General features: G+C 44.0%; 1 protein-coding gene across 1 annotated transcript in view; it reads right to left on the bottom strand.

Moving 5' to 3' along the window:
* Positions 1-5,995: 5,995 nt before the first annotated feature.
* Positions 5,996-23,823, bottom strand: part of DCAF7 (DDB1 and CUL4 associated factor 7) — a 33,504-nt gene continuing 15,676 nt past the window's right edge. Inside the window, exons 2-7 of the mRNA XM_066262656.1 lie at positions 20,822-20,980; positions 20,034-20,145; positions 19,524-19,642; positions 15,472-15,681; positions 14,428-14,545; positions 5,996-11,018 (exon numbers count right to left, since the gene is read on the bottom strand). Coding sequence (XP_066118753.1) covers positions 10,846-11,018; positions 14,428-14,545; positions 15,472-15,681; positions 19,524-19,642; positions 20,034-20,145; positions 20,822-20,980 — 891 coding nt within the window. The 3' untranslated portion in view covers positions 5,996-10,845. The remainder of the gene's footprint in view (positions 11,019-14,427; positions 14,546-15,471; positions 15,682-19,523; positions 19,643-20,033; positions 20,146-20,821; positions 20,981-23,823) is intronic.

Consider the following 23,823-nt stretch of genomic DNA (forward strand, 5'->3'; position numbering starts at 1 on the left):
CTGGCAACCTTGGGATCTCGAACCTGGGTCCTCTGCATCCCAGTCCAATGCTCTATCCACTGCGCCACCGCCTGGTAAGGCACATCTTACTTTTTTAACATCAAACTATTTGTCTGTTTCTGCTACAATATTAAATTGAGAGCAGGACTATATACTCCTGTGCCCAAAACAGTTAATGTTTTTTAAATAACAACTTTGACATTTAATTCATGTATACAAGTCAATTTAAAATGTACAACTTTTTTTTAGTATAATCAAAGGTTTGTGCAGTTATCACTACAATCAAGTTTACATTTTAATCACTCCCAAAAGAAAATCCTGTATCCATTAGCAGTTACTCTCCATCTCCCCCAATTCCCCAAGTCTTAGCCAGTGGTTGGCAAACTCATTAGTCAACAGAGCCAGATATCAACCGTACAATGATTAAAATTTCTTTTGACCCTGGCCGGTTGGCTCAGTGGTAGAGCGTCGGCCTGGCGTGCAGGAGTCCCGGGTTTGATTCCCAGCCAGGGCACACACAGGAGAAGCGCCCATCTGCTTCTCCACCCCTCCCCCTCTCCTTCCTCTCTGTCTCTCTCTTCCCCTCCCGCAGCCAAGGCTCCATTGGAGCAAAGATGGCCCGGGCGCTGGGGATGGCTCTGTGGCCTCTGCCCCAGGCGCTAGAGTGGCTCTGGTCGTGGCAGAGCGATACCCAGGATGGGCAGAGCATCGCCCCCTGTGGGCGTGCCAGGTGGATCCCGGTCGGGCGCATGCGGGAGTCTGTCTGACTGCCTCCCTGTTTCTGGCTTCCAAAAAGTTTAAAAAAAAAATTTCTTTTGAGAGCCAAATTTTTTAAACTTAAACTATATAGGTAGGTACATTCCTTGTCGAGGTAGTGCCCACACGTGGTATTTTGTGGAAGAGCCACACTCAAGGGGCCAAAGAGCCGCATGTGGTTCATGAGCCGCAGTTTGCCGACCAGGGTCTTAGGCAATCATCAATTTATTTCTGTCTCTATGGGTTTGCCTATTATGGACATTTTATATGAATGAAATAATAAAATATGGGGTCCTTTGTGACCGGTATCTTTCACTTAGCATAATGTTTTAAGGGTTCATCCATGTTGTAGCATGTATCAGTACTTATTTTTTTTATTACCAAATAATATTCTATGGTATGAATATACCACATTTTATTTATCATTCATCAGTTGATGGACATTTGAGTTGTTTCCACCTGTTAACTATCAAGAATAATGCTTTTATGAACATTTATATACAAGTTTTTGTGTGGGGTTTTGGCTCAGTTCGTTAGAGCATCATCCCAATATGCCAGGTTTGCAGGTTCAATCCCCAATCAGGATATATATAAGAATCAACCAATGAACGCATAAATAAGTGGAACAACAAATTAATGTTTCTCTCTCCTTCTAAATAAAAATCAATAAATAAAAATAATTTAAGTGTTTGTGAGGGCATGTTTTAATTTTTCTTGAGCATATACTTAGAAATAGAATTGATGGGTCATATGGTAATGCTATGTTTAACCTTTTAAGGAACTACCAGACGGTTTTCCTGCCATTATTATTATTATTATTCTCCTTCTTATTCTTCTTCCTCCGCCTCCTCCTCCTCCTCCTCCTCCTCCTTCTTCTTCTTCTTTTACAGAGACAGAGAGTCAGAAAGAGGGATAGACAGGGTCAGACAGACAGGAATGGAGAAATGAGAAGCATCAATCATTAATTTTTCATTGCACGTTGCAACACCTTAGTTGTTCATTGATTGCTTTCTCATATGTGCCTTGACCATGAGCCTTCAGCAGACCGAGTAACCCCTTGCTTGAGCCAGCGACCTTGGGTCCAAGTTGGTGAGCTTTGCTCCAACCAGATGAGCCCGCGCTCAAGCTGGCGACCTCGGGGTCTCGAACCTGGGTCCTCTGCATCCCAGTCTGACGCTCTACCCACTGCGCCACCACCTGGTCAGGCCAGGCTGTTTTCCAAAATGGTTGCATTTTATATTCCCAACAGCAATGTATTAGGTCTCCATTTTCTCCACATTTTTGCCAACACTTTTTTTTTAAATTTTTTTAAAATTTATTTTAGAGAGGAGAGAGAGGGGGAGAGAGAGAGGAGAGAGAGAAGGGGAGAGGAGCAGGAAGCATCAGGAAGCATCAACTCCTATATGTGCCTTGACCAGGCAAGCCCAGGGTTTCGAACCGGCGACCTCAGCATTTCCAGGTCGACACTTTATCCACTGTGCCACCACAGGTCAGGCCAACACTTTTTTTTTTTAATTTAAGTGAGAGGAGAGGAGAAAGAGAGACAGACTCCCACATACGCCCTGACCGGGATCCACCCAGCAACCCCCGTCTGCAACCAATGCTCTGCTCATCTGAGGGAGGAGAGAGGCAGATGGTCACTTCTCCAGTATGCCCTTACTGGGAATAAAACCCAGGACTTCCACATGCCAGGTCAGGCTCTACCACTGAGCAAACTGGCCAGGGCCTACACTTTTTGACTATAGCTGTTGTCATCCTAGCAGGTATGAAGTGGTATTGCACTGTGGTTTTGATTTGTGTATCTCTGATGACTAATGATATTGAGTGTCTTTTCAAGTGCTTACTAGCTAGTCATATAATTACTTTTTATAATTAAAAAATATATTGTACACCTTAAACTAATACAATGTTATATGTCAATTATATTTCAATAAAACAGGAAAAAAATATTTTAATATGTTACTGTGTGTAGCAAAAAAAGCAAATTAAGGGAATCCAAGAGATTGCCCTGGCCCAATCAGACCAAGTCCACCAGGGCAAACCTGTGGTCCAACAAAGCCAGCCTTATTCACTGCAATAAAGGTACCTACAGCAGAAGGATAGTGGGGAAGAGTGGAGGTTATGTGAAATTTCAATGAAATCCAGTTTGACAGGATCAAAGGAACACAGAGCTGTAGGAAAAGAGAATCAACATCAGCTCTAGTATGCAAAGTGGACACAGGGTTCAGTTTCCTTGGAACTACAAAGTTAAATGTAGAATGTGTTCAGAAATGCCTTCTCTGAAACTGTACACCTGGGCTGGAAATCAAGGCTACTTCTCTGTCAAAATGACTTAGATTCTTTTTAAAAAAAATTTTTTTATGTATTTATTCATTTTAGAAAGGAGAGAGAGAGGGAAAGAGAGAGAGGAGAGAGACAGAGAGAAGGGAGGGAGGAGCAGGAAGCATCAACTCCCATATGTGCCTTGACCAGGCAAGCCCAGGGTTCCGAACCAGCGACCTCAGCATTTCCAGGTCGACGCTTTATCCACTACGCCACCACAGGTCAGGCCAAAATGACTTAAGATTCTAAGCAAGACTATAAGTTTTCATTTTTACTGATGCAATTTCAAACAGTGAGCTTTGTAACAGTTCATGATTTTAAAGAACAAAGTTTCTCGATGAATTAAAAAAGTAGCCTCTCAGAGGAGGGAAGTTGCAGTGTGTGATTTTTTACTCAAGATAAACTCACAGGTGACCAAACAATCTCTAGAGACTTGGTTGTCAGATCACTGAAGTCATTAACTAACAATGAACCTTGGATGCTAAAGACTGACTGAATCATTCTGTTAAAGAGTGTATGCTGTCCATACTAACAGCTCACAATAAGATGACACTAATTATTAGTTCAGATACTTTGCTAATTTGATGGTATGGCAGAAGTACTGCTATGTACTCACCACTTTATTTCCTTTTCCTAGGCACATGGGAACACTACATTTCTTGACCTTCCTTGTGGTTAGCTTAGAAGCATGTGATTAATTTTGGCAGATATGGACAAAAGTGAGTATATACTGTACTTCTAGGCCTATTCTGAAAAACACCTCACCCCCACCTCCAATGTGACCTTGGAGGCCACATATTCTGAATGACACAACTACAAATGGAGGAGGGCCAAGCAACCTCCGCAGGACTTCGTGTAAGCCAATGATTTCCAACCTATTTTATCTCATGGCACACATAAACTGATTACTAAAATTCTGCAGCACAACAAAAAAATACATTTTTTTTGCCAATCTAAAAGAAAAATCGCAATTTACTTTTTTTTCTTCCCTTAAAATGGCCCAACATGGACTGACCTGTGGTGGCGCAGGGGGATAAAGCATCGACCTGGAACCTGAGGTTGCTGGTTCAAAACCTTGGGCTTGCCTGGTCAAGGCACATATGGGAGTTGATGCTTCCTGCTCCTCCCCTTTCTCTCTCTCTCTCTCTCTCCCCCCCCCGCTCTAAAAATGAATAAATAAATAAAAAAAATGGCCCAACATTAACAAAGAATGACAATAAAAATAAATGAGAGTCTTCATCCAGGACTCACAGCATTTGAGTAGCAGTGGAGACAGGAACTCCTTCTCCATACTACCACATTGGGGAAACTGGATTGATGCCCAAACCCACAGGTTTGTGGGAGTTAACATTTCTTTATCATCCTTCCAATAGATTACTGAATCCTGATTATCCAATTTTTTTTTTTTTTGTATTTTTCTGAAGCTGGAAACGGGGAGACAGTCAGACAGACTCCCGCATGCGCCCGACCGGGATCCACCCGGCATGCCCACCAGGGGGCGATGCTCTGCCCACCAGGGGGCGATGCTCTGCTCCTCCGGGGTGTCGCTCTGCCGTGACCAGAGCCACTCTAGCGCCTGGGGCAGAGGCAAAGGAGCCATCCCCAGCGCCCTGGCCAACTTTGCTCCAATGGAGCCTTGGCTGCGGGAGGGGAAGAGAGAGACAGAGAGGAAGGAGGGGGTGGGGGTGGAGAAGCAAATGGGCGCTTCTCCTATGTGCCCTGGCCAGGAATCAAACCCGGGTCCCCTGCACACCAGGCCAACGCTCTACCGCTGAGCCAACCGGCCAGGTTATCCAATTTTTTGTGGTTTATTTTCTTACCTTTTTTTCCCCTCTCACTTTGTCTATTATAATAACTGAATTGACTCCCTATTTTCTGCATTGCTTCCTAAAATGCGATTCTGAGACTTCCCTCTATGTAAAATTTCCTGTGTCATATGGGAGTAAGGTCTAATCTTTATGCAAAGCACAAAAGATTCTGATCTGGTTTCTGCTTACCTCTCTAGCCACGTTTCCCAACAATACCATGTAAAACTTCACATCAACTTGTAAGTCTCTGAATATAGTCATACTCTTTCTTTTTCTTTTTTTTTTTTTTATCTTTCTTGAAGCCGGAAACGGGGAGAGACAGTCAGACAGACTCCCGCATGCGCCCAACCGGGATTCACCCGGCACGCCCACCAGGGGCGACGCTCTGTCCACCAGGGGGCGAAGCTCTGCCCCTCCGGGGCGTCGCTCTGCCGCGACCAGAGCCACTCTAGCGCCTGGGGCAGAGGCCAAGGAGCCATCCCCAGCGCCCGGGCCATCTTTGCTCCAATGGAGCCTTGGCTGTGGGAGGGGAAGAGAGAGACAGAGAGGAAGGAGGGGGGCGGTGGAGAAGCAAATGGGCGCTTCTCCTATGTGCCCTGGCCGGGAATCGAACCCGGGTCCCCCGCACGCCAGGCCGACGCTCTACCACTGAGCCAACTGGCCAGGGCCCATACTCTTTCTTGAGTTTATAGATTGGTACCTGATGTTTTCTCTGCCTTAAATGCCTTTCCCTATTCCCAGAGAACTCAGCCTTCAAAACCCTGTTCAAGCATCTGTCTTTTGAAATTTCTCTCTGGCTTCCCGCCCAGTCATAGGTGATTACCAATTCCTCAGGACTACCACTAGGGCAAGCCTGAATACATGTTACTGCACAACATTGACAGTACTTGTTATGTGAGTGTCTCCTCTGATAGACTGTGAACAACTTGAGGGTCACAGCCCTGGCACAGAGCAGACGCTCTGTGTTTTGCTACAGGTGGTAAGTTGGGCTGTCAGATGGTGATGAGCTGGCATGGAATCTAACCCCCCAGTCAGTATCTCTGGAATATGACTCTAGTGGCAGAATGGGAAAAACTGAATTCATCACAAGAAGAAATTCAATCAATCTATACATGTTCAAGTTTTATTAAAAAGTATGATGGGCAGAAAATACAGTCTTATAAAGGAGGCTGAAACAGAATGAAAGGGCAAAAATTTGGTTTAATATACTCAGGAAGCAAGAAATAAAGTCATAGACATTAACATTCCACTTTCAGGTGTCTTTGAAATAGCCTTCAATAGGGATTTACCATTGTGGCCTCACAGCAGTGTTAAAATTTTATTATAAGCCCTGTGTACAAACAGTCCTGTGAAAATAATATCTTAAAAAGAAAAAATGGTTACAGTACAGTTCTGCAAGGGCAGCTTCCTCTCCACCTGACCATAGGATGCCACAAAACCTATAGTACAGAGGAAAAGTTTAAATATATAACAAGAAAGTAAGTTCAGACACGCTAGGCTACAGGGGACAGAGATTGATTGGCTAGAGCTTAACATTTCAGAGAACAAGAAATCTCCATTTTCTACATAGAGGTTTGTACAATCATGCTACAAATTCACACTAGGGGGAGGAGGGATGAAAAGTCACTGATGGGGGGTAGGGGTCACAAAATACACAGGAACCAAAGTAAATGCTTCATACTTGACTCAAGCTTTATCTCAACAAGTTTTATAACATACTGTACACCACAATCAACCCAAGGTAAGAACATTTATTTTAAATAGCAGATTATCACAAGTTCATATTCACTTGCTTGTCCCAAAGGTGGGCACTTACAAGTTTTCCAGTTGTTACAATAGACTGCCAATTTCTTTCTTCTTGAGTTCATACTTTCATTAGCTTATTTGTTTCTGGTTTGATATACCAGTCCAAGCCTCTTTGAAAAGGCACCTGCATGTCTCCATATTTAAAAAATAAGATCCAGAAAGTAGCCTGAGAGGACCTGGCCCACATATTTGCTTCTTTGACCATTAGCAGCAATGACAACGGTGGGAGAATAGGGTGGGGGAGGTGGGCAAGGCTCTGAAATGAGACTTTCTGAGGAGCTGGTTCAGGTAGTACTGAAAAGATGATTCTTAGAGAGCCTGGCCCTGAGTTCAGTGACTGTCCTGTTCAGCTTTTCTCCCAGGCAAAACCCAACTAAAATGCCAAGTATGACCCTCCTTACTCATCTTGGAGTGCAGAGTAAAGGGGAGAGTCTGCTTTGAGACTTCTTCTTCAATGATCTCCCTTACCGCAAGCCAGGCAGTTGAAGGAGGTATCATATTCTCAAACTGGGGAAGGTGGAGAGATGGTACTGGGCTAGCCCTCTGTGTTTGGAAAACCTTGCAGCTCCTGCATATACTTACAGTCTAGGCATTCCAAGCCCAGGTTACAGCAGGGAGAAAGTTGTACAGTGGGAAGAGAGTGGAAAGAAAAGAGGAAGAGAAAAGGGGGGGGGGAGGTAAAGTCAGCATGACTGTTTACAACCTGCTTCTTCAGCTCTCTACAAACCTACAACCAAGAACCATGGTCTGGAACAATCACAGCACTCCCAAGACTAAAGATTTCTACCAACAAATCACCTATGACTGTACTGATGCAGGGAGGGGCTCCTCTTCCCAGAGCTGTCAGCCGGTCACCACAGTTAACCCAGCATCACAGGTACCCAATGAATAGTCCCCGACACGGTCCGAGGGCAGTCTCACTTCATGGCCACATGGTGGACACTCTGAATACTTTCCAACCTCAGGCCATTACTACCCTCTAATATTTTCTCCTTTGATCTAAAGCAACACTTACCAATGATTTTCTCCCACATCCTAAATCTCCTTCTAAAATTTCAGCCACAACTATCATCAAAATCTTGTAGAAATCTCAATTTCTTGTTTCTTCCCAAAACTTAACCAGTTCTCTGAGAGCGATCCTGGTTCTGATCAGAAATGCTCACCTAGTTATCAAATATCTTCCCTCTTCAAGTCCTCATCTTGCAGCCTGATTCCTCCCTGGAAGGACAGGGTTCCAACTCTCCTGAGTATAAAAACTCAAGCTCTTGAAGGACTTGTACCTATTCACCAGCTCTCTGATGAGGAACCTGAGGCCTAATTTACTCAGCACCTTCCCTCAGAGAGGACAAGAAAAACACAGGTCGCTTTGTCTCAGGGGCCAAGAACAAGCCAAAGGGCAATCAGAGCAGAAGTCCTGGCCGCCTCTTCTCACACTGGAGAAGCAGATCCAGAGCCTCCCTGCCACGCTCTGGCTGTCAATTAGAGAACCTAAACAAATTAAACAGATATTGTTCTTGAAAGTACAACAAATCTCTGCTTCCGGGAACATGGCTGGCTAAGAGGCTTTCTAAATCTTAAGACTACATAAATCCTCTCCTCAGCCATGAAGCATTTGGCCTGTGGTTTAGAGAAGTAAGAACCGGTACGTCCAAATAACAGCATCCCAGCAACTGTGAGTGTGTTTACTCAGGGAGACTGGGAGTCTCACCTGGGCCTCAGGTGAGATGTCAGGAGGAGGACTTCACTGCAGGGCCTAAGGATGGTGATAGGGCTGGAGTCCACAGGGTAAGGGAAAAAAAAGAAATAAAAAGTTGTTGGTTTCTGGAATAAATAGCTACTTTACCCAAATATATTCTAATCACTGTTAACAAATTCTTTTCTCCAGGTTGTTTCGAGTTCTAGTTGACAAGTCTTCTCACCACTCAGACCCAGTTTAAGTGCAGATCAGGAAAGGAATCTTAAATCAGAACTCAGTATAGTTAAGCCCTGCCTCAGCATGACCAGCTCCCTCTACCATTCTGACCTCCATTTCAGACTCTTTACCCAGGAAGGAACTGACTGCTTCCTAGAGCAAGCAGCCATCAATTTAGACTTGCCACCTTTGACAGGAGGACACTGGAACCATCAAACACAACTACAAGCGGAGGAGGTTTCTGACCGAGAACTGTTTACTTTACATCTCTAAATAACACACTGCAAATCTGCTAGTAAATGCAGGAGAGTGACCCTCAAGCAAGTGACTGACCAAAGAGCCCCAAAACCAGAATAAAGAAGTAAAAAGGTAAAAAGGGAAATACCCTAATGTAGAAAAAAAAGCCTTTTACTTTGAGACACGCCCCTGTGTAGTAAAGCAGAGCTTTGAGGATACAAATACATCTGCTTCTGAAAAGGAAGTCTCAACCAAAGAGCTCAAAGGGTTCAGAAGAACAAAGCTAAGTATTTTGTTTCTCAAGAGCAGGTAAGAGGCCATGGGTGGTTCAGTTGGTTAGAGCATTGTTCTGCTAACACCAAGGTTGCAGGTTTAATCCCTGGTCAGGGCACATACAAAAATCAACCAACAAATGCATATATAAATGGAATAATAAATTGATGTTTCTCTCTCTAAAATTAAAAAAAAAAGCAGGTGAGAGCTTAAGTGGACAAAACCATCAGCCTTAAATCTGCTACTTTCAGAGGATCTCAGAAACCTTCGGCCACTTGGCAAAGCACAATGAACTGGCAGACTCCTGCCAAGACTCTGAATGTGTCCCAAACTCAGCCTGCCACAAGTCACACACAAGTACCCTCCATGGAACTCATACATGTGACAGTAAGAGATCCCTACAGCCTACAATTCCAATACTGTTCAAACCTAAACCAGAAGTGGGGCGGTCGACTGGTGTGCACTGAACTCTTAACCAGCTGACCCTGGGTTCTCTGATTTTTTTTGTAGCTATTTATTTGATGGCCTGAAATCATGATGGCCTATCAGCCCCTCCTTTACAAGAGCTGACAGACTCCCACACTCTCCTGATCTCATTCAGGGTTAGATGTGCAGACTGTTTGCCTCTCAAACAGGAGTCTCTCCTCAGAGCACTCAATCCAAAGAGTGGTTAATAGATAATCTAACACAGTAAACTAAACAAACAGATACTGAAGTTCAGCTTATATAGAGTATTCTTGCCTATCATTCAAGACATGAAAGAGCATGGCCTGGGGCTTTCTTTGATTTGGAGGAAAAAACAAGACTCTGAAACTATGTACTGGAAATATGCTCTAGGCTCAGCTTTCCTGAAACTAATCTCTCAAGTCAGGTACCCCAATCAGTCTATCTCAGCTCTAGCACATCCCCATAAGTCCCACTGGGGCTGGACAGAGTTACTTCAGGGAGTAACAGAAGGCTACATGCATCTATTTTGGAGCCCAGAATGCCCTTGAGAAGAGCCAGGCTGAGAAAAGGTGTAAGAGCTGGCAGACTTCAGAGCACCAAGGCGGTGTGGGACTCCTGGTCAGGTCCATTCTGCTCAAGCAATGATTCTAGAAGGGAAACTGCTCACAGGGTCAAGTGCCCAGCGCCAGGTCCAGGCACCGAGGGAAGAGAGGAAGGCGCTCATAGGGAGGACTATGAAACAAAGGAAGAAGCCAGGGAGTAAAGTTCTTTTCATTAAAAAATTAGCCTGATAGATAAAAAATATACAAAGTTGAAATTTGTTACAGACATTGATAATAGGAGGAAAGACAACCTCAAATTGGTACTTGTTCCCACTTAAGTGCTAACATGGACATGGATACAGATTGCTGCCTTGGGCAACAGAAAGACAGAGAGACATCTGGGGCAGATGAATACAAGCACAGCCAGTGCCTGTAATGCTCATTAACACAACAGCTGACAAACAAATATACGGAAATTTTTAATTGAGGAACCAAAGGAGAAGAGGAAAGGAGAGAAAATCTTAAAACTCAGCCCTGGGCTGAGAATGTGCCACGTAGCACTGAGTCTGGCACAGAGAGCGATGGGGTGACTGGCCAGGAATCCTAGAACAGTTTCTGGTAACAGTGGGTGCAAAGCATCGAAAGACACACTGGCCACCGGAAACGCATTTCTTCTTACTTTGGGGTGGGGCAGAGCAGGAAACACATAAGCCCCTGCCTCATGGGCATGGTGCCTCCAACATTAAACTCTCAGTATCTCCAGGCAGTTGTTGTAGCAGATGGCAATCCAGTCGGGCTGAGTTGATGCCCACTGCACATTGTTGATCTCTCCCTCGGCTGTGTAGGCCAGGATAGGGTCCTCGATGGCCCGAGGCATTTGCTGGATGTCCCAGATAAGAGCCTGATGGTCATCCGCTAAGGACAGAGAAAGCCAGAAAGCAAAGTCACAACTCAGGCAAAGAGGTTAATGATCCTGCACTTGGTGATGATGGTGGTAACAGTTTAGAAAACATTTGCTTACCAAAACCCCAGTGAGGGAAATTTTATTTTAAGCCCCTATTTTATAGAAGAGGAAACTGAGATTCAGAAATATTAAGGAACTTGCCCCAAACCAAAGAGCTATATAGCCAGTGAGTGCATAGCTGGCATGCAAAGCGAGCTTGACTGTCTTAGGGCTGCATTCACTGCATCAGAGCTAGGATGACAGAATGGGATTTGGTGGGCACCTCTCATCTTAGATAAGCAGGAACCAGGGAAGGATGATGAGATGAGAAAAAAATGATTCCAAAACATATTATTTTCAGTCACTTAAGTACTTGAGTGATTCAAGATTCCTCTCTGGTCCTGGCTAGATAGCTTGGTTGGTTGGAGCATTATTCCCAAGCACAGAGGTTACAGGTTCAATCCCTGGTCAAGGCACATACAGGAACAGAGCAATGTTCCTGTTTCTATTTCTTTGTCTCTTTCCCCCTTTCCTCTCTTCCTAAAATTAAAAAAAGAGATGCTTCTCTGATGATTCAATTTAATAGAACACCCCCTACTATTTTATGGACATTTACACTTTAATGAGGTGTTAAATATATAATGAAATAAAGTGCTGTGTGGGCATGTGCTATTAAAAACAACTTTCCCAATAAAAGGGCCTTGGAAAACACCAGGAAGAAGGTAATCACCTTAAATAAATATATGAGCACACAAGAAATGACTAGGAGAAAATATATCAAAATGAGAACAGTGGTACTATCAGGATAGCAAGGTTGTGAGTTAGGTTTACTTTTTTCTAGTTCCTAAGTGATCTATAATGTGATCATGTTACCTTTATAATCAAAATAGTAAGTTCTTAATTTAAGAGAAGAAAAAGGCGCATGACCAGGCAGTGGCGCAGTGGATAGAATGTCGGACTGGGATGCGGAAGACCCAGGTTCGAGACCCCAAGGTCGCCAGCTTGAGCACGGGCTCATCTGGTTTGAGCAAAGCTCACCAGCTTGGACCCAAGGTCGCTGGCCTAAGCAAGGGGTTACTCGGTCTGCTGAAAGCCAACGGTCAAGGCACATATGAGAAAGCAATCAATGAACAACTAAGGTGTTACAATGAAAAACTGATAATTGATGCTTCTCATCTGTCCCGGTCTATCCCTCTCTCTGTCTCTGTAAAAACTGATGATTAATGCTTCTCATCTCTCTCCGTTCCTGTCTGTCTGTCCCTATCTATCCCTCTATCTGACTCTCTCTCTGTCCCTGTAAAAAAATTAAAAAAAAAAAGAGAGAAGAAAAAGGCAAGGACCTTCACTATCACACTATCACTCCTAATCCTATCCTGATGTGAAAGCCTGTCTCTGATACACAGGGGATCTGAATAAATTCAACTCTCGTTGGCCAGGCTTACACAGGCAACACTGGCCTCCTGCCACAACCACATAACCCAGGCAAGGTGTGAGATGCTCTTCTGGTGACAATCTGTGTCAAGAGATTTGGGGAACTGTTTGAAACACTCAGCACCTCTAAAGCACTAAGTTCCTTTTCCACAATGTTCAACCAAGCACACACTTCAGCACCGCCTCCTTCAACTGAAAGGACTCAAGACAGGCGCACTCCACACAAAAGGAGCGAGCCAGGCAAAGGCAGCGCCAGGAACAGACAATGGGCTTCTGCTGGAGGAATACTGCTGTTCTCCATGAACAGTGAATGGTAACTTTCTTTTTTCCTCCCCCCCCATTCATACCCCTAGTTAACAAGAGGGCAATAACAAAGACATCAGACCACAAGCTAAGTCAGGTACACAGGAAGGCAATAGGGCCCTAACTATTCCTCAGTGAGACAGAACGGCATAAGCAAAGGCCCCAAACAGAAAAAACTTCTTAAGCCTTTCAAATTAATGTTAAAATGTCAGAAAACCATGTAAATACACTGCTCCTTTAGCTCCACAATGAACAAAGAAATAAGGACAGTACTGATTAGCAAGGAGAGGAAAATGTCTGCTAGAAGGGAGGCACTGACAAAGATAAGAACACTATAGGGCTAAAGTGAAACCTCGTCTGTGTAAAATAAAGGGACAGAATATTCATGTTGGGGGGTATGTGTGTATTATACCCACATAAAAAGGTCTGGAAATTGTTGCTAGAGGTCACCTATGCAGCATAGGACTGTGGTGGAAATGGAATAGAAAGGAGAAAAGATTTTCACCTTATATACCTCTGTATTAATTTAATTTTTAACTTTTAAAAATTTATTTATTTGAGAGAAAGAGAGGAACATCGATTTGCTGTTCCACTTATTTTTGCATTCACTTGTTGCTTCTTTAATGTGCCCTGACAAGGTGATCAAACCCACAACTTTGGCACGTTGGAATGATATGTTAACCAACTGAGCTATCCAGCCAGGGCTTTTTTTTTTTTTTTTTTTTTTTTTTACCGAGATGAGAGAGAGAGACAGAGAGAGGGACAGATAGGAAGGAAGATGAGAAGCATCAATTCTTCACTGCGGCACCTTAGTTGTTCATTGCTGCCTTCTCATATGTGCCCTGACCCAGGGGCAACAGCAGAGCAGATGACCCGTTGCTCAAGCCAATGATCTTGGGCTTCAAGCCAGCGACCTTTGGGCTCAAGCCAGTGACCATGAGTTCATGTCTATGATCCCAGTTCAAGCCAATGACCCTGTGTTCAAGCCGGATGAGACCACGCTCAAGCCGGCGACCTCGGGGTTTCGAACCTGTGTCTGATGCTCTATCCACTGCGCCACCACCTGGTCAGGCTTGTTTTAATTTTTAATAAGAGAATTATATTATTTCTAGAATAAAAGCACACTGATAGCTAGCAAATTTTTAAGGGGTTCTCTTTTTGGTCTGGCAAATGGAGAAATGAAAATTACAAGTCACATACCACAAGACCCGGCCAGGCTACACAGGGCCCTTCAAAGCATCCAGAGCTCACTGTAGGTTCATTACATCTCCCAAGGTAAAAGACAGTTTTGGCAGTCCCAAAGGTTCTGTTATGCCTAAGACAGACTGCCTTTGTTCTCCACATTCCTGGAACTAAGTCCTCTGTGTCAACCTACATTTCAGTAGGGGACGGGACAGCATAAGACACTATAAGTAATACAAGATATAAATAGTATATGGAAGATTCTTTGATATCACTGAGGGTACAAGAGCGTTTGGAAAATTTGATTGTTTCGGGTTCACAAGTGTGGGGAAACTCTCAATTGGATTACTTTGTGTAACTTTCTCAAACTATCCTTGGGAAATAGTAAAGATTACAATTCCAAGGAGACAAGGAAGATCTCCTTACCTCTCCCTCCCCATGCTGCCCATCCCCCACCATGATTACCTGCAGTGCAAATGTGGCAGGATGAATGTGGGGCCCAAGCAATGCCATTGACACATGCTCGGTGGTTGTTTAACCTTGCGACAGGCGTGCAAGGAACTCGGACATCCAGAATCACTACCTGCAGAAATAACAAATAAACGGCGCAGGAACTTAAGGGTATGACAGAAAAAAATGAACAAAGACACTACACAGGAGAAAAATATTATTAAGTATAACTTCTTCATTTGTGGATTTAAAGATTATTAGACACAGAGGGTCTCTGTTCCAAAAGTAGCTACTTGATTGAGGAAGAGAAAACTAAGCCGACATAGGTAGTTTACAGTCTGTATCTAAAGCAATACAGGATCTTCAGACTGATAAGGAAGGGGAGATGCAGGAGTAGGTAGTATGAATGTAAAGAACACTCCAAATGCTGTTAGGTGCGTGTGCTAAGATTCTATACATGCTCAGTGGGACAGAGTGAAAGCACTTTCTGCCCCCGAAGCAGAATTTGGAATGTAAGGAGTTTGAGCTGCTGGCTTTACCAAAACAAAGTTAATCACTGCATCATCTCTATCCACAATTTACTGCTTTTATCAAATAACAGGCGATAGAGTGCTGCCATTACTATGTCTGTTTGTTAAAGCTGAAGAATCTGTCCTGATAGAAGGGGGAAACTTCCTTCTTTACTGAGCACCAAAGCACATATGATTTGGTTTACTTTTCAGTTTTCCTTTTCTAGACATCAACTCCAACTCTTCAAGTATTAAAAGTTCTTAACACATTCTGCTTGTTCTAGATCAGGTTTTTTCAATCTCAGCACTCCTGCCATTTGGGGGCAGATGATACTTTGTTGTGGGCCTATACTGTGCATTATAGGAGGGCTGGCAGCATCCCTGGCCTCTGCCCACTAGACACCAATAGCACCGCCGCCTCCGAGTTGGGATAATCAAAACTGTCTCCAGACATTTTCAGAAGTCCACCAAGAGAAAACTGCTACCAGTGCAGAACGATTGTTCTAGATATACTAAGTAGTACCAGAGTTACTTGAAGCAGGGTGCTTACCTCCATTCCATCCATGGCCATGGTGGCCAGGTAGTTAGGGTCCTGCTTGTTCCAACAGAGGCGAAGCAGTGGGTGATGCTGAGGGTCTTCATAAATGATGGTGCTGTGTTCCAGATGGCGGAGGTCAAACATCCGCACCGAGCCATCAGCACCCACAGAAGCAAACATGTCCCTGCCACCCCCAGCCCGGCTAAACGCGATATCATAGACCTGTTGGTGAATAAAACATTTCAGTCAGATTGCAGTCCATTATCTCCTTTTCCCACAGCAGGGAAATCTGCTATTCTTAGTTCATCTAGACCCCTGTTCATGACATCAGGAGTTAAATAAAGCCAAATAGTATCTGCAAATCTGGATCCCAAGAACTCTAACAATCAATGACTTCCCAAAGAGTGGAGATCATTCTGCTATAAAAATTGGCTGGCTTCTTCCACATTCCTGCTTTCCAAGTCTTCTCCCTCCAACCCCTGTGATAAAACAAAGAGCACCTACCCTGCTGACCAACAGAGCACAGTAATTCTGAGCAAGTATTTTGTATATTTACACAGGCTCCACGGAAGCCAGACAGTGGCTGTGTTCTACACAATACAAGACTGAGATATTTATTTCCTGGGCATCAGTGGCTTTCATTTGTGTGCAGTCAGAGGCAGATCTATGACCACATTAAGGCCAAGCTCATCAATTAGAGACGTGGAAGCAGCCCTCCTGTGGCCACTTAATAACAGCCCGGCTGGTTTTGTGGTGAAACCTGGACCTGAGGCTCATTCACAAGAAGAAGTAACAGCAGATTTAAATCCTGGCAGGTATTCCTATATTCACAAAGAGGTTCAGTATCACTCTCTTGTTCCAGGACAAGAGAGTTCTTCTTGTTGGTCTGTATTCATAAGTGAGTCAATTTAGGTTTTGAATCATTGCTTTCTGCATTTAGTACTTGCTGTAAACACTGCCCACCACTACAGTCTGAGAAAACAGGCAGGAACAACAAGAGCTTCAAAGAAAGAAAAGATCAGAGGAGACAGACAAGCCAGATCCAGGTAAGCAGAGGGAGAGAGAAACAAACAAGAACAAATGAAAGGAAAGACAAGACCCATCTTCTGAGTAAAGATGAGTAACAGATGACTTCTGGAGAGACATGACTGAATCTCTAAATTCTATGACCCCAGCCTTCTTGAGTTTCTGCCTACTGAGGGACACTGCCAAACACCATCTATTTCTATTCAACCTCATAAGTTCCCTTTTCTCTATGAAGACATTACAATTCTCATTCTATGGTGGGAATTAGGAATGATTCAAAAGGGAACTAACTGGCCAGGTCACCACAAGGCGGCCTGGCAGCTCCAGGCTCTGTCCAGTACTGTCCAAATGCATGAAGACAGAGGTATGTTTATCAATGTGAGCGCCCCATAGGGCCGGCTCTCTTTAGTCCCAAGAACAGGGACACCACAGCAGCATCACTATGCGACAAAGTGCATGGGGCAATGTGGCCCAAGCGTGTAGAGCTTTCTTAGCTTACTGACTGCTTCTTCATTGGGGCTCCACCAGTGCACTTCACTACAAACCAAGGGAAGAGACAACCCCACATATATACTACCCTCCTCTATACCAACCTTCCAGGCAGCAACAAGAGCCCCCAAACAAGTCTTTACTTTGACTGAGAGAGGTGGGCAGAGAAAAACCAAGGTCACTGTTTCTCTCAGAGCAACTATCCTCAGGTTCCTTTCTTCAAGGTCAGGGTGCTAGTCCAGGGCTTGTTCGCTGGTTCTAGCCCTTCTCTGCGGTAAGGAAAAATTACCCCCCCTACACCTTGTTTCTTGAAGTATCTCTGGCAATGGTGTGTCCCCTCCATGGTTCTAGCTTTTGCCAGGTAAACTCAACCCCTGGGCTCTAGTAACCCTGCCTGCTCTCTTGGCCCTTCTGGCCAGTAGGCAGTGCTGCTACCTGCTGCTCCTAGTCTCTACATCACATTCATTGTTGCCAGTGTGGCTTCACAGCTTTACCATCGTCTGTGTCAGCAGTCCCCTGGATAAAACCCCCTCCACCTACATACTTAGAGTAGGTCTGCTTTTCCAGACTGGACCCTGACAGAGAACAGCAGACTATATTGTCACATAACTAAAATGTAACAACCTGTTCCACTTGATGTCAAGAGGGTTTCCAGAAGTTCCTTACTGGTCCTCTCTGCAGAACAAACTCTTCCTTTGCCCCTTGGTTCAGCAGCAGCCCAGTCCAGCAGTCTTGTAACAGATCTTACCCTTAGGAGCACAGAAAACCAAAGACCGACCCCTTACTAAGAATGATAACCTAGTCACCAACTTCCCATTCGGTGGACAACCTCAAGTTTCTGACTGAAGGTCAAAGCATCCTTTTTCTCTGTAGATATTAATGTTCCCTGATATACAGGGCAAGGTGGAAGAGAAAAGGAAACGCTATCAACAGAAAATCAACTAGGAGCATGCAGCAGCTCTGGGAGAAGATTTATGACCATGTTCCAAAATCACTAATAAGAATGCTTTGATTAAAACAATCACAGAGCTCCCTGCAATAAACAAAGAAGAAGCATCACCATCAAGATAAGCCATATTCAATTCCAAATACTTTTAAGTATTAAGTGAAAATACTATAATTTCATAAAACAAGTTTAGAGAAAAACTGATGAATTAGGTTTGACTGCCAGGAAATTTGACTCTTATCCTCCTCTTACCACCCCTCCCCCACAAAAAGCAAATATTTCAAGGTATGTGTTACTCTTAAGATTAACTTTTCATCACATCAGGTCCCAGTTTGTCTATAAGAGAGTTCATTATTAAAAACCAGCAATCTACCCAAAGAACACCATAGCACGGTTTCAAAAGAAGAAATGCACCCCTATGTTTATGGCAGCATTGTTCACAATAGTGAAGATCTGGAAACAGCCCAAGTGTCCATCAGTGGACGAGTGATTAAAAAGCTTTGGTACAGGCCCTGGCCGGTTGGCTCAGTGGTAGAGCGTCGGCCTAGCGTGCGGAGGACCCGGGTTCGATTCCCGGCCAGGGCACACAGGAGAAGCGCCCATTTGCTTCTCCACCCCTCCGCCGCGCTTTCCTCTCTGTCTCTCTCTTCCCCTCCCGCAACCAAGGCTCCATTGGAGCAAAGATGGCCCGGGCGCTGGGGATGGCTCTGTGGCCTCTGCCCCAGGCGCTAGAGTGGCTCTGGTCGCAACATGGCGACCCCCAGGATGGGCAGAGCATCGCCCCCCTGGTGGGCAGAGCGTCGCCCCTGGTGGGCATGCCGGGTGGATTCCGGTAGGGCGCATGCGGGAGTCTGTCTGACTGTCTCTCCCTGTTTCCAGCTTCAGAAAAAAATGAAAAGAAAAAAAAAAAAAAAGCTTTGGTACATATATACTATGGAATACTACTCAGCCATAAGAAATGATGATATCAGATCATTTACAACAACATGGATGGACCTTGATAACATTATACTGAGTGAAATAAGTAAATCAGAAAAAACTAAGAACTATATGATTCCATACATAGGTGGGACATAAAAATGAGACTCAGAGACATGGACAAGAGTGTGGGGGTTACAGGGTGGGGGGGGAGAGGAAGGGGGTTGGGGGCGGGGAGGGGCACAAAGAAAACCAGTTAGAAGGTGACGAAAGACAATTGGACTTTGGGTGATGGGAATGCAGCATAAGCAAATGTCAAAATAACCTGGAGATGTTCTCTCTGAACATATGTACCCTGATTTATCAATGTCACCCCATTAAAATTAATTAAAAAAAGAAAGAAAAGAAAATTGCAAATAAATAAATAAAAACAAAAAACCCTAGCAATCTTATGAAAAGAAAAATGACAGACTAGAACAAGTTGTTTATATCAGTCAAAAAATGCACTCCAAAAAAAAAAAATGCACTCCTTTACAACAGTGTTATTTTCCCATTTTGACACGTTACTATTTTCAATTTAGACACAATGTTAGCATTATGATTTTTTGCATCATTTGTAAAACAGCGACAGGACAGCCTGACCACACTGAAGGCACAGAAACCAGCAGGAGGACAGCGTCATTACCTCTTTATCATGGGCAATCAGCTGGGTCTTCACATGGCCAGACACAAGATTCACTCGTCCCAACACCTGCCCTGTCTCCAGCCCCCAGATGGTACAAGTTGTATCAATGCTGGAGGTACCTGGAAACAACCAGTGCACATCAGTGGCTGACAGGAGTGAGGTCCCCAGGCAAGCTTCTCTCCTTGTGCCTACGCGCCTGTTCAGCACAGGAAACCACATGCCATGAACACTTCCTAGCATAGGGAGGGTACCAGGAGAGCCCCAAAGAGTTAAGTGTTTGATTCTTACTTAGGACTTGAGACTCTGACCAGAAACAAGCCACACACACATGAGAAGATTGATTCCATATGTGGAATGAATAACCACGTTCCACATCCAGTCTTTTTCCCAGTGGGACCCACTCTAGGATGCATGTATCTCAGGCCCCTGGTTAGAATCTGGCCAGTGATGTATCTGAGAAAATGTATCTTGCTTCTTCAAAGCGGGATCTGGATTCCCTCACTCCCTTACCTAAAAGATAAGGATCCACCTCATTCCAGTCAAAGGAGGTGAGAGGAGCACAGAAATCTGAGTTCTTGTTATTGTTTAGCAAACATTCCAGCCTGGTCTCTGTCTCACCAACCTAAAAGAACAATTTAAAAAAATTAGCCAGTCTCACCTTCACAAAAATCTTTAAAGCCGTTTAAACAACATCTTAGTAAATATAAGACATGGGGAAGGAGGGGAGAACATTTTTATCACAAAAAGTAATAAAACCCAGAGTAACTCCCTAAATGCTATTTCTTCCCTAACTTTCTCCTTTGCCTAGCTTTGTTTTCCAAATTTTCCTAAAGGAGAGGCCCTCTCACCTTGCCCCACCCAGAATGGATCTCGGTACCTTGCCTGGCTAGGCACTACACTACCAGGCTGGGGGTGCCTCTGCCGCTGAGCTCAGCCGAGAGGAGGTAAAGCTCCATAATCCACACACACACTTTACTAGAGTCAGGGGTAGTTTGTTTAATGTACTCAAAAGTATCTTGGCTGTAAACAGAATAGGAGGCCTCAATTATCTCCACCCCTAATAGAAGGTTACATCAGGTTAGCTGAGCCTCAGGTTTCCAGGGCTGGCTGCAGCCAGCAGCAAGAACTTCAAGGAATCTTGGCTAGGTTTACTAGGAAATCTGCTGAGCCAAACCAGGTCATTTCGAATACAGCAGCATTTGTTTCTCCGGGCTGAAATGACACACGCTGCTTCTAACCCCAGGCTGTTCTCCGTGACTCCACACTGCTAATGACAATTGACATGAGCACTGGCTTACCCTCCACACACGCAGATAGTCGCCACTTGTCGCTAGGAGGTCTGGATAGACACCTTTTGTGTCAGGGATCCACATGAGCTTCGTCGTGGGGTATGGATGGTCAAATGTGTTTCGGCAAATAAACTCTGAACTCTCTTCATCGAGACCAACAAGCTGAACCTGTAACACAACAAAGTTGAGCCACATAAACCTTTATTTTCTGGAGCAGTGTCAAATACATTCGATCTCAGGTCAGTGGCAAGTCCTGACACTGTACTGCAGAGTTCAGGAACTATTACAGAGAGAAGCCATGTAGGGCAACCACCCCATTGCTCAGCGGAGGAGACCCACACTCAGGGTTGGGTTACAGTCAACGCTGCAAAGCTAGTAAGAGGCAGAAACAAAACTTGAAAACAGGTTTTCAGACTTTAAATCCTGCACTTTTAACCCACAGAATTCCATTATCTGCCAGCAGATTATACTTTCCCTCACATCCCAGGCATCTGATAATGTGTGGTTTTAGTGACTCCATTATCTTGAAGTGCTGCTGTTTATTAAGGCCCTGTGCACTCCCATAAAACAAAGGGACATCTGCCCCTCGCTGGCTAATAACAAGTTTACACATAAAGGTATGGAAAAAGAGCATTCAGATCCAAAACCACTTCACTGGGGGAAAAAAAAGTGGGTATCATTGCTAAGAAAGTTTACTGGTTCTGGCCAGTTTTTCTTAAGAGTCAATTTTAAGTACATATTGACTTCCAATCTTTGCTGTCAAATTCAATATGGCTCTATAGGAAATGCTATTCGGTATGTATTTGCTTATGAACTTCCACCAACTGCAAAATGGAATGGGGAATTGTTCCAAAAGATCCACAATGAGAGAATAAGCACTAACCATACAACAGAAAAAGAATTTCTCCTACTCTGTCTCACATCACTCTTAGATGCCAGTATCTTCCTACCTTTTAAAAAAGTAGGTACACATTTGCATACAGTAAAATTTTACTTAATTTAGGTGTACAGTTCAATAATTTGAAATGTATACATTTGCAAATATATACAGATGTGTAACCCCTCCCAACAATAGTTAAGATATAGAACATTTCCAACACCCCAAAAAGTTCCTCTCTGCAGTCAATCCTCTACCTAGTCCTAAGCCTCAGATCTATAGTTTTGCCTTTTCTGTAATATGGAAGCACATAGTATTGAAACTCTTGCAACTAACTGGCTTTCAGTATGCCGCTCTTTTTTTTTTTTTTTTTTTTTTTTTTCTTTACAGAGACAGAGAGAGAGAGTCAGAGAGAGGGATAGATAGGGACAGACAGACAGGAACGGAATGGAGAGATGAGAAGCATCAATCATTAGTTTTTCGTTGCGCGTTGCAACACCTTAGTTGTTCATTGATTGCTTTCTCATATGTGCCTTGACTGCAGGCCTTCAGCAGACCGAATAACCCCTTGCTTGAGCCAGCGACCTTGGGCTCAAGCTGGTGAGCTTTTTTTTTTTTTTTTTTTTTGCTCAAACCAGATGAGCCTGTGCTCAAGCTGGTGCCCTCGGGGTCTCGAACCTGGGTCTTCTGCATCCCAGTCTGACACTCTATCCACTGCGCCACCGCCTGGTCAGGTAGTATGCCGCTCTTGAGATTCATCCGTGTCGTATCAGTAGCGTTTTTTTTTTTTCTTGAATATTGCATTATATGGAAGCAATATTCAGTTGATGAACTTATGGATTATTTCTAGTTTGGGGCTGTTAATGTAAATCGGAACAAACATTTATGTATGAGGTTTTTTGGGGGGCAAGCTTTCATTTTATTTCTTGGGTAGACAACTAAGAATGAAATTGCTGGGTCATATAATTGAATGTTTAACTTTATTAAAAAACAAACTGCCAATCCATTTTTGGTTGTTGTTTTTTTATTGATTTTAGAGAGAAATGGAGAGAAAGTCAGAGACAAAGACAGGAACTTCTATCTCTCCCTGTATTTGCCCTGACCAGGGATCAAACTAGTACAACCTCTGCACTTTGGGACAATGGTATAACCCAGTGGTCCCCAACCTTTTTTGGGCCATGGACCGGTTTAATGTCAGAAAATATTTTCACGGACCAGCCTTTAGGGTGGATGGATAAATGTATCACGTGACCGAGACAAGTGTCAAGAGTGAGTCTTAGACGGATGTAACAGAGGGAATCTGGTCATTTTTTAAAAATAAAAGATCGTTCAGACTTAAATATAAATAAAATGGAAATAATGTAAGTTATTTATTCTTTCTCTGAGGACTGGTACCAAATGGTCCACAGACCAGTACCGGTCCGCAGCCCAGGAGTTGGGGACCACTGGTATAACCAACAGAGCCATCCAGCCAGGGCGCCAATCCATTTTCTAAATGGCTTTGTCATTTTGTATTCCCACTAGCATTACATGAGAGTTCCACATTCTTTTTTTTTTTTTTTTTTTTTCTGAAGTGAGAAGCAGGGAGGCAGAGAGACAGACTCCCGCATACCCACCAGGGGGCAATGCTCTGCCCCTCGGGGGCACTGCTCTGTTGCAACTGGAGCCATTCTAGCACCTGAGACAGAGGCCATGAAGCCATCCTCAGTGTCCAGGTCAACTTTGCTCCAGTGGAGCCTTGGCTGTGGGAGGGGAAGAGAGAAAGTAGAGGGGGAAGGGTGGAGAAGCAAATGGGCATTTCTCCTGTGTGCCCTGGCTGAGAATTGAACCTGGGACTTACATACGCTGGGTCAACACTCTACCGCTGAGCTAGCTGGCCAGGGCATGTTCTACATTCTTGTTAGCACTTAATATTGCCAGCTTTTCTCTTTAAGTCATTCTAATAGGTGTGTAGTAGTATTTTAATTTGCATTTCCTTAGTAACTAATAATACAAACCATCTTTTCATGTACTTTCTGCTGTCTGTATTTATTCTCTGGTGAAGTCTGTTCAATATTTTGTCCTGTAGACATTTTTTAGATACACAGAATTGGGCAGAAAGTAGAGTTCCCATATGCCTCCTGTTCCTTCCACA

Source organism: Saccopteryx bilineata, chromosome 2, assembly GCF_036850765.1.
Source record: "Saccopteryx bilineata isolate mSacBil1 chromosome 2, mSacBil1_pri_phased_curated, whole genome shotgun sequence".
Lineage (NCBI taxonomy): Eukaryota > Metazoa > Chordata > Mammalia > Chiroptera > Emballonuridae > Saccopteryx > Saccopteryx bilineata.